The sequence below is a fragment of the Cygnus olor genome, chromosome 1, assembly GCF_009769625.2.
Source record: "Cygnus olor isolate bCygOlo1 chromosome 1, bCygOlo1.pri.v2, whole genome shotgun sequence".
Lineage (NCBI taxonomy): Eukaryota > Metazoa > Chordata > Aves > Anseriformes > Anatidae > Cygnus > Cygnus olor.
In genome coordinates, this window is record NC_049169.1 from 162886924 (window position 1) to 162898484 (window position 11561).

Below are 11561 nucleotides of genomic sequence, written 5' to 3' on the forward strand. Positions count from 1 at the left end.
GGGGGATTTGCTGCTTTCCCCCCCGCGACAACCCCCGCCCTTGCGGAGCCCGGGGCCCCTCTCTGCACCCCGGCGTTTTCAGCCCCGGCACAACGCCCCGAGGAATATGCAGCCCTTCTTCCTCCTCCCCAGCTTGGCCAGGGGCTGGTTGCTGAAAAGGAAGGGGTGGTGTTGGGGGGGGAAAGCAGAAAGTTAAAAGTTTTATTCCACCGAGATGGGGGGGGGGGGGGGAAAGGAGTGGGGGAGGAGAAGCACCTGGGAACGGGTCTCCTTGCTCGGGAGAAGCCAGCTCCCCTGGGCCGCCCTGCAAAGCGAGCGCTGCCTGCCTCTGAATAAACACACGCGAGCACAAAAGCAGCCCCGAGCACCGTGCGAGCGTGCACGGAACAGCCTCCGGTGGAGCCGGACGACGGCGGGACGGCTGCGGGGCTCCCCGGGACGGAAATAAGGCTGGGGCGCTGGTGGCAGTGGTGCTGGTGGTAGCAGAGCTGGTGCTGGTAGCGGCGGCGGTGCTGCCCTTTTGAATGCCTCCCGCAGCTTGGAGTGCTGGTAGTGCGCTGGGAGCGCCAGTGAATGTAGCCCCGCAGAGCCAATGAGCTGGGACCGGATGCGATATATCCTCTGGGACAACAACTGCTCTGTTCCTCCTCAGATCCACATGACGCCATTTACTGCTGCTTTTGCAGAGAGATCACCCTACCTCCTCCGGAAAGAAAAAGAGAGAGAGGGGGAGAGCGAGCGAGCAGAAAAACGCCGAGCCCCTACAGCTCAGATCTCAAATCTTCCTCCTCCTTCTCCAAACACACAACAACAACCACCACCACAAATCCGCTGCGCTCCCAAAACACCCCCCCGATTGCAAACCACAGCGCTGCCTGCAACACACACTCGCAGAGGGAGCGAGAAACCTAGAGGGAGAGAGGGGAGAGGAGCTTGCAACGAGCAGCCTCTCAGCAGAACGGCTACATTGCTCAAGCTGCTTTTTTGGAGGAGCTCAGTGGAAGAAAGCTTTGGGATTTTATTTTAGATCCACTTTATTTTGTTTTCTTTGGCTTTCCCCTTCCTCTCGATCATTGGCAACAACAACAAAAAAGTGACTTGGTATTGGCGATTCGGCCTCCTGTTCATTGACGAAAAAAAAAGGAAAGTGTGCGTGAGAGTGATTTCTTTTTAGGAGCAAAGAAAACCCACTCAGATCCGGAGAGGTGTTTTTATTATTATTATTATAGTATATACGCGCACACACATATTTATAATCGATCTGGGGAGAGGGACCTAACTTTGCTCTGGACTTTTTACATGGTGATCATTCTTACTCTAATTTGCAAGTTGGACTAAAGCAGAGTTTGGAAAAGAATTTTTTTTTGCTTTAGGGCTGGATTTATTTGCAAACCGCAGGAAGAAGAAAATACAAGAGAGAGAGGGGTTTGGTGCAGCGCCGCGATCACGGTGAGAGCCTTTTCCTTCTTTGCAAAACAAGCTTTTCAGTAACCCCCACCCCACCCCCCCCAGGTTGCTCCAAGAAAACTCGTGGAAATGTTTGAGGCCGATCCCTTTTCCATTCGCACAGGTTCTCCCTCTCCCCCCTTCCCCTCTCCTTCCTTTCCCAGAGAGGAGCTGGAGGTGGGATTTCGGAGCGGTTTCTCTCGGGGGGGGAGATCCGCTGGGGTTTTGCGGGCTGCGCCGTGTTTGCACCCCGCCGGGGTGCCGCGGGGGGCGGAAAGCTGCGCGGGGGGCGCGGGGCTGCGCGGGGGGTGCAGGCAGTGGCAGCGGGGGCTGCGAGGGGAGGCGGGGGGCTGCGGCGCGATCTCTCTGCTGCGGGGAGCAGGGCACGGGCTGTCCTGAGCGCCCCAGCCCCGCCGGGCACGCGTGGGCTTCCGACGAGCCCCCGGGGGTGTGAAGGAAGGACGCGGCGGGGGTGGCGAGAGCAGGGGCTGCTTGTGCTCCCCGGCCCGGGGGAGAACGAGCACCCCGCCTTCCAGTGCGTGGTTTACGCCTGTCTTGTCGTGGCGTCGGGAGATCTGTACAATTCGGAAGTGAGTGCACGCCTGCGATAAATGTGTGTGTGTACATGTATATTTCTCGTGTGATGAAATTAATTCGATCCAGAAGACGGGGAAACTTCTCCCCCCAGGTTCCACTGTGCAGAATGCATGTGTGGAGGGGTAGGAAAGCCTTAATTTTTTAAATTTTTTTTATTTTTTTTAACCTTTTGGTGGGTTTACTGTGCAGCAGCCCCCACACCAAAAAAACAAACAAAAAAAAACCTGCTGGTGTTTTCTGCAAGTTATTTGTGTGTCAGTTTGCCCCACCCTGATGGTAAAGTCCCTTTTGCCCTAATCCATAGTCCGATCACACACTCGGCCCTTAATGGGGGTTTCAAAGCACTTTGAAAGAAGAGGAGGTGGTTGGTGTGTGTGCGGTGGGGATGGGGGTGGGGGTGCCTTGCACAGGCTCCGGACACAAAACAGAAATTCACGGGCAGAGGACTTTTCCCCTTAGGCTCGCCTTCTCCCAGCCAGCGAGACACGGGGTTTTTCCACAGCACGCAAGAAGCCCCTTGCGCATCGCAGTTCCCCAAACGTGCGAGCAAGAAACACGGCCCCCCGCTCGCTCTTTTGAAAATCCCAGCTAGGAAAAGTTAGCAATCATGGCACTTGAGCTCTGCGAGAGTGGACTTTGGCTTTTGGAAGTGGGGAATGGTGTTATCACCCACACGCACACACAAAAAGGCCAGCGCTGCTTCCCTGGGCTTGGTGGATGGAAAGGCGAGAAGCGGTGAGTCAGAGGGACCCAGTGCTTTCCCCTACGAGTTTTCAGGCATACGTGTGTTTGCAAATAAACGTGCTGGAGCTTTACATCTTGACCTGTTAGCGGATCTATCAAGGGGAGAGGAAGGCAGACCGCGCGGCTAGGACTGATGTTCAGCTGGAAATGCCTCCTGGGCAGGGGCGGGAGTGGGGAACTGAAGTTCAGACAACTCGCTGAGAATGGGTAAAGCGAGAGCAGCTTTGTGGACCTGAAGGGATGCTTACGGCAAGGCGAGAGGGGGTAATTTGCCTTTTACCCAGCTGTCCTGGAGGTGTTGTCTCAAACCGTCTGCAGGGCGCCGGGCATTACCCGGTAGGGGAAGGCTTCTTTAGCATCTTTCGGGGGAGGGCACGGGGGGGAAGAGTTAAAAGGAAACGTGGGGTTGACTTTCCTGATAAGGCAGCTGCGGCCGCCCCCTCCCACCTCCCAGCCCAGGGAATGTCTCCTCCTTATCTCCAGGTTGTCTGCACTTGCGGGGCCGCTGCCTTGCCTGCAGCGCTGGCGGGCGGGGGGCTGCCGTTCCCCACCTGCTGCGGGGAGATGGAGGCAGCAAAGCGCCGGGGCTTCTCCTCCAGCTCCCACCTGGGCGTCTGAGGAGGGCTCCGCCGCCGAGACCGGGGTCGTTTTAAGCGCCTGGCAGGTCAGGGTCAGCTCCGCTTTTGCGCTGGGTAGTCACTGCTGGAGAGGCAGGGGCTTCGCTGGCTAAAGTCTGGGCGGGGTGGAGGGCAGATAGGGTTACCGGTTGCTCTCAAGGATGGGGAACGTATCTTGCATTCTTTTTTATCTCGAGACAGTTTCAGATGAGGGAATGCCTACTTAGCCAGTTGGCTGAAGCATTTTATACTTGAAAGTTTTACTTTGAAGAAAACAGAAGCAGTGCTTCAAGACAACTTTGCAAGACTTTTTATTTTATTTTATTTTATTTTATTTTATTTTATTTGGGAGAGAGGCACCATGACACTGCCTGCAAAACCAGGATTTGGCAGTATTTAAAGCATTAGGTCACTCTTAAAACTTCAAATTTTTTTTGGAAAGAAAATGTACTTGAGGGCAGGACGCCAGGAGTTAAAAGGTTAAATGTTTTCCGCTGCTGTTAGAATAAAGACAGTGTCTTGAGATATTCATTGTTAAAGTGTTTGGCTATATTTATTATACTGTGGTATAGTATTATTGTTGGTAACTGATGTGTACAGGGTAACACTATGGTGCTCTTTCTAGGTATAATTGAAGACATTGTGTGGTCCTTGTAAGAAGCTTGGTTCCTGCTTGGGTTTTAATTGTAAAATATTGTTCTGGATTTTTGTATAGGTAATTGGATTTGGGAACTGCTTTAAAATATGATAAAGGCAACACAAATACTAACTGATTTAGAGGTCAGTGCTTGAAACTTGTGCATATTTTAATGTGGAAGTTAGTTATGTACAAGTTCACATATTCTGGGTCTTTTACTGGCTTTCCATTTAAATTACTCAGTTTGCATTTCAACTTTGTAGTTAATGATCCTTTAAAGTAATAATTGCAATCAAGTAGTCTTCTTGGATGCTAGCTTTGTTTGATTATATCATGCATGCCTCTGTCCCACAAGCCACTCTTGGTAATATTTGCAATTGGAAATGTAATCTATGGAATTTTTTACACGTTTTAAAAAAAAATAAAACTGGTAGCATTGCTTTTGTAGTATTGAGCCTTAAAATAACAATCACAGTGGTGTACATAAGTATGACACACTAAAATATTGGAGAAAGATATTTATACTTCTGCTGTTGAAGTTTTTGGTAGCACTAACTCATTTAATGTCTAACCTCAAACATTTTATTGCTATTTAGTGTTTTTCTTGGGACCATTGGTATTAAACTAAAATTTCCTATTTACATCATGTAAAGTTTAATGTGTAAAGAGACTAGGCTACCAAAATATTATCCAGTTTTAAACAAAATTGGAGAATTATATGTCTGTCATCAGCAGGTCACATTACACTTGCTAAATACTTTCAGGCTCTTTTTTTTTTATTATTTAATGTAAAATAAGTTTTTCGGTAGTATCATGTGAAGAGTCACTTCAAGTGGCTGAAATTTAGCCACATTAGAACCCGCAGTCTAACCAGAAGATGGCCTGGGAAGTCTTGGTTATCAGGTGTAATGCCTAGACTTTCTAGAGCTGCGAGTTGAAATACATGGACCTAGAACAGAATTTCCTTTAAGCTCTCTTCAGGAGTAGCCTAAACAGGCCAAGTGAGGCATATTCAGCTGACCTGTGCTACGCTCCGCACTAGATGTGACTCCTTTTTTAATGGCTGATGCATTGCTTGAATGTGTGCAGTGCTGTGGGATCCTGCAGGCCGGAAAGGGTGCTGGAGAGCATGAGATGTGTTGCAATTAGTGAATCCTCTCTTTGTTGCTCCAGGATTTCAGATGTGTTCTAAGCCTGCTGGGGTGAGCACGCTTCCGGGCACTGATGGAGACGAGAGCTCAGCACGGCAGTGGGTCGCAGGCCTTGCTACAGGCTCGGCGTGACAGTGGGAGACCACATGGGGAGCCCGACTTGAGGGATGTCCTGGCGCAGCAGGTTCACGTCTTGTCCTTGGACCAGATCAGAGCCATCCGAAACACAAATGAGTACACGGAGGGACCGACAGTGGCTCCGCGGCATGGGGTCAAGTCCACTCCTCGCCTAGCAACCCAACCCAAAAATGAAAGGCCCCATGGCTTGCCCGAACATCGTCATTTTAGCCGGATTCAGCACATGCAAACCCACGTTTCTCCTCGGGCACCTCTGTCCCGCTCCATCAGCACAGTCAGCACAGGTTCACGGAGCAGTACGAGGACAAGTACAAGCAGTAATTCCTCTGAACAGAGACTTCTAGGATCATCTTCAGGGCCGGTGGCTGATGGGATAATCCGAATGCAGCCCAAGTCTGAGCTCAAGTCAAATGAGCTGAAGCTGCTGAGTAAAGAAGACTTGGGAACGCACATCTACAGGTGCGAGGACTGTGGGAAATGCAAGTGTAAGGAGTGCACTTATCCAAGGACCCTCCCATCATGTTGGATCTGTGACAAGCAGTGTCTTTGCTCAGCCCAGAACGTGGTTGATTACGGGACTTGTGTTTGCTGTGTGAAGGGCCTCTTCTATCACTGCTCTAATGATGATGAGGACAACTGTGCTGACAACCCCTGCTCTTGCAGTCAGTCGCGTTGCTGCACTAGATGGTCTGCCATGGGTGTGGTGTCCCTCTTTCTGCCTTGCCTGTGGTGTTACCTGCCAGCCAAGGGTTGCCTTAAATTGTGCCAGGGCTGTTACGACCGGGTAAACAGGCCTGGGTGCCGCTGTAAACACTCAAACACGGTTTGCTGCAAAGTTCCCAGTGTCCCCCCCAGGAACTTTGAAAAGCCAACATAGCATCACTAATCGGAAATAGTCAAGTAATAAGGATTATTTTAACATACATATGCAACCAACTAAGCAACTATGGTCTTGGCACTGTAGTAGAAGGGTTGGGGATACACTTTGCTGTTTGCAGTGACATGCTTTTCTCTGTGTGTGCCATCTTAACTGATATGCTTGCTAGAATCCAGCTAGTGGGATACAGGGAAAAAAAAAAGGGATACAGTACATTGTGACCCACATATTGCATAAGCTAAAGCAACACAGACACTCCTAGGCAACTCTATTGTTTGTGAATAGTACTTGCAAAAATTTGTAAATTAGCAAATGACTCCCTTTTTTCATTGTTTTCTGCCAGAGATAATGTGCTATATTTTTGTATATACAATAATATTTTCAACTGTGAAAAAGTGGTGTCATAAGACATGGCACAGTCACAAAATATTATACTAATATGTTGTACATTCGGAAGAATGTGAATCAATCAGTATGTTTTTAGATTGTATTTTGTCTTACAGAAACCTATTACAAGACTCTGATTTCCCTTTGGACTTCATGTATATTGTACAGTTACAGTAAAATTCAGCCTTTATTTTCTAATTTTTTCAACATATTGTTTAGTGTAAAGAATATTTATTTGAAGTTTTATTATTTTATAAAAAGAAATATTTATTTTAAGAGGCATCTTACAAATGTCACCCCTTTTTATGAGGATGTCATAGTTGCTGCAAATAAGGGGTGAACGATGCATATGTTCACTATTAAATAGAAAATATATTAACGTTTGAAATTAAACTGGGCTACTTGTCATTTTTTCCCCCCATTTATTGTTCTGAGTTGGGAAAACCAGTACTTTAAATTGCAAACTTCAAAGTAATATAGTCACAGTGACTTTAATCTGATTATCTGGAAAAACAAAATAGAAGTGCACTCCAAGTGTACTTTTCTTTGTTTCCTGCTTCATCTGAAAATAATGCATGATTTTCACTTCCTTTACACAAATGTCACATATGCTCTGTTCCTACATCAGAAAAGGAAAATGGAATAGGAAAATGCATTAATTCATTCCAGACTAGGACTAATAGGCACTGAAAGCTTGAACTATTCTATAAGTGATGAGCTTTTGTGCTTCAGATAGGAAATAATCATCCACAAAAAAAAAAAAAAAAAAAAGGAAATTGATATGGTCAGTACAAAAAGCTTGCAGGATTATTTGTTCAAAGCAGAAGAATATGCCACAGGGAATGATAGATCTGAATGTAGTCCAGCCTTATGTCAAACACTTGCTTCACTTGTAAGAAGAAAGTTGCTTGATTTGTCATTTGTGGCAGTTACCTTCCACTGAGGTCAAAATCCTTTTGCTGCCAAGTTTCCCACCGGAAGTCTAGAGAATGATTTACCTTTCTTTATTAACAAACTATCATTTCCTGTTCTGAGCATGTCTCTCAAAGTTTAGAGGTCTTAATGTTGAATTTTATTTATACATTTCTTAAGCTGACATTCAAGAAATAGTTGTAAGTATTTTTAAGCTGACGCGCAGAAAAATCTCACAGCCTTTTCTGAACTCTCTCCAACAAAAACAAATTACAACTAATAAATTAAGAACTCACTAAAGGTTGAAAAACAGAGCATCGAGTAAATATTACATCTTTTTGCCCCTGAATTTTAATCTGTGATCTGGTGTTTGAAGCAATTTACACTGCAGTATTCAAAAACCTGTGTCTTTGTGTGTATTGGTTATCAGTCATCAAGTGAAATTAAAAAGTGCAAGTCCTGACTAGTTTGCAAAACAAAAATAACTGATACATAGGCCTTGCTCATTCTCTCCCTTTCTTTCCTCCTTACCTCTCTAGTGAAAAAAAAAAAATATATATATAAGCTGGTTTTCTTTCCTCTTGCATGAACTGTCTGGATAATTTGGTATACAACAACAAACCGTATATATTTAGCCTTCTGAGTAGAATTTGCCAGGAAGAAGGTGGCTTACGTTACATGAGTAATTTGTCTATTCTTAAAGTGCATCATTATATTGTGTTGGGGTATACGTGTGGGATTGTGTTTGGTTGCTGATAAACAGGGATTTTTAATTTATTTTTATTAACAGAAAAAATGTTGTTCTGAAAATTTGAAGGGGTTGGTAACCTTCCTCTGTTCTAATTCCAGAATCAGGCGCTAATGCTTAAACGGTCCTTGGTTAGTCTTGCAACCATGCTGATTGAAAACAAGCCTGGGAATAATCAACTAGCCCATTCATTGGGGAAATCTTTGACCTTTCGGCTGTATTTTGGAAACCAACACAACACTGATTTTAGTACACAGTGAACCCATTCTTTTCATTGTATTAATGAACTTGACAATACTGAAGATGAGCCCTAACTTTTCAGTGACTTATATTTCACTCAAGGAAGGTATCTCTAAGGAAAGCTGAGGGTGAAACTTCCAAACTGCATCATGGCTGAGCAGTGTAGCAGTCAAGAGGGGTGCAACTCCAAGTCCTCTTAAAGAAATTATGATACTGCAATTGTTTTGTTTTGTATACTAACAAATATTTTAACTACTTAGGTTCGAAGGGAAAGGGAAAAACATCTTCCTGTTGATAGTGAAATTTGAAGCTGGTCTTGACATTGAACACTGGTTGTCACATTCCACTTGGTTCTTAGTGAGGATAAGTAGTAGATTCCTCCTCAGCAGGTAAGCATGTTACCAGTGAATTAGGTGTATATATGACACTTGGGAATGAGGGTGTACACAGGAAGATGGCATTATGCAGCACATTGGCCTAACTAGTGTGCTGGGATTTAGGCTTCTGTTAGTGTAAATAAACATGTGTGCAGTAGACTCTTAAAAGTTGGCTTGTGCATGTTAGTTAACAACTTAATATTACACTTAATTAGATAAGCTTTACTATTCTAAATAAAACCAAAATCTTGCCTCAAATAGATTAGATTGTTTCAGTAAGAATTAAGAGAGCTTTTCAAGTGGATTGAGATAATGTTATTAAAGCATACCTGCTTTGTCCTTTGAGATAGGAAAGTCTAGGTGTATAAAAGGAAAATTTTCCGTACACAGGTTTTGAGGATAACAGCAAAAGCTGTGCCAGATATACACGCTATAGAACTTTGATTTTAAGAGAGCTATTAAAACAGGAGAGAGGGGAAAACCCTTCTTACTGCTCCATTTGTTGTGTTGTTGCTTTAGTGTTTTGATCTGTGAACCTTTTATAAATTCTGATGTCACTGTAATGTTTGCATAAAGTTAGAGACTTGCAGGATTGGACTGACAGTTGGCTATAGTAACAATGGAAACAAATAGCTTATAGCAAATTATTTTTCCGTATGGTGTGAGCTACAAATAAATACATCAAATTTGCTTGTACAGTAACTTAGGAATGTCTCTATTAATATCCTCAAGCAAATTTTTTATTTTGCTCTTTAATGGTTTGAGGCTTGATTATAATTTCTTTTTTGAGATAGTGATCATAGCAGTAAAAAAGAAAAAGAAACTTTGATTCAAGTGGAAAATAAAAAGGTATAGTACTTTAGATGGAAATAAAATGTGTTCTTCAAGGATTTGAGATCACATTCAGGTGAGTATTTACATATTCAAGTGAGTTACCAAATCAGTCTTCAAAAGACAAAATTCTTCAAATGAACAGTACAGTAGTTATGTGGGCAGGAAGATTAATTCCATAGCTCTTTTACACTTTCTTACCAAGCCATCAGCTTGTCTGAGGTGGAAGTGATTTGACAGTAGCAAGGTACTGATCACTTACTGCACCATGCATTATTTGCCTTTTTTTTTTTTTTTTTTTTTTTAATACACAACATGAACTGATACAATTTTCACTTTGGCAAAATACAAAATAATTAGTTTTTGGGATGAGTGAAATCTTAAGGCTTATTCTTAAATGATGGGGGAGAATAGAATGCATTTCTGCACTGCAGTAGAACATTCAATTATTTTTAGGAATTAACTGTTGAGGAAGAAGGATTTGAACAGTCTGTCTTGTCTCAGATGTTCCTAGATGTGTGCAGGTACAGTGAGTAATAATGATCTCATTTGCTGAGACTAATTTCTCAATCAGTCACTGGAGCAGAGACCCAGAAAGAAATTGGCTGAATATGAGAGCACGCTTGATTGAGTAATGTCTGTATGAATAGGAGTTGGACAGACTTCTTACTGAAAATGTCAGCAGTGTATTGGCTCATCTTAAATAAATTAATTGCAGGTTGGGGTCACAGGTAGACTAAATGGTGAAAAAACATATCAAATCCTTACTAATGAAAATACTCAATTTGCTTCCATTGTTTTTCATAGAAAAATAAGCAGTGTTTTATTATTATTATTATTATTATTATTATTATTATTATTATTATTATTATTATTATTATTATTATTATTATTATTATTATTATAATAAAACTGGAACTGTGCACAATCTGGTTTAAAACAGGAAATTTAGAAAAAAAATGTCTCATTGAAATTAAGACTCTTTGACATGAAAACTCTGGGCATATATATAGTATTTCTTCTTTCCAAAAACATTGTTTCAGTCTGAGGAGACCCTCTATTCATTAATTTTATTTCTCTCTTCATATTTCTTCCTTCTGGTCCTGGTCCCTGTCCCTCCTCTTAACCCTTCCTCGCCTTAATACATAAGGGTTTACTGCCACTTACTGGGACAAAAGGTGAAAGAGGAGGGTGCAACATGCTTTTCTCATTAGTATTCTGTTTCTGAAAGTTTAAGACAAGGTGGAAAAAATGATTACCTCGCTGTAGCTATCCTGCACTTTAGAGAGATATAAAGTGTTTTTCCATTCATGTGACATTGAAATACACAGTTCCAGAAAACATCCTCTTTTCATTTCTTTAGTATGACTTTTATTGTTAGAGAATATTTTGTGTGTCTTTAAGTACTTACCCTTTGTTTTAATTTAGTGTTGTTCTGCTTCAGATGTCAGAAACAGAGGTCTTACTACAATAAAAATATTTGGTATTTACTGTCATAGGCATCGTTGAGAAAGCCAATGCAATTACCTATGGGCATGGGTAGCATGGGTTTCACCTGATGGGAGTTTGATAGTTTTCAGCCTTTGGAAAAGGCAGGAGACTGTACTACATACCCAAAGTTTCTTTGCCTCTGCTACAGGATTTTTTTTATTTTATTTTTTCACTTTGACTGAAATCCTGTGTGCTAATTAGAGAAGCTCATGGCTAAAGTGTTCAAACTTTTAAACTAAAGTGGTTCCCATTTCAGTAGAAGTTGTCAATAATTATAACATTTGACAATGCAACTTACTTATATAGGATTATTTACAGATGTTTGAATACTTTGGAACTAAAGTTACATTTTAAAACAATCTCACCAA

General features: G+C 42.9%; 1 protein-coding gene across 5 annotated transcripts; it reads left to right on the forward strand.

Moving 5' to 3' along the window:
• The first annotated feature begins 305 nt into the window (after positions 1 to 305).
• SPRY2 (sprouty RTK signaling antagonist 2) lies at positions 306 to 6982 on the forward strand. Of its 5 annotated transcripts, none has more exons than XM_040539065.1 (2): positions 306 to 1449; positions 5215 to 6982. In XM_040539065.1, the coding sequence occupies exon 2, from the start codon at positions 5266 to 5268 to the stop codon at positions 6205 to 6207; it is 942 nt and encodes a 313-aa protein (XP_040394999.1). In that variant the 5' UTR covers positions 306 to 1449; positions 5215 to 5265; the 3' UTR covers positions 6208 to 6982. The 5 variants fall into 5 exon arrangements, with proteins under 5 accessions (XP_040394999.1, XP_040395029.1, XP_040395022.1 ...); XM_040539095.1 differs by lacking the exon at positions 306 to 1449 and adding an exon at positions 1603 to 1623; XM_040539088.1 differs by lacking the exon at positions 306 to 1449 and adding an exon at positions 2453 to 2778.
• The last annotated feature ends 4579 nt before the right edge of the window (positions 6983 to 11561 follow it).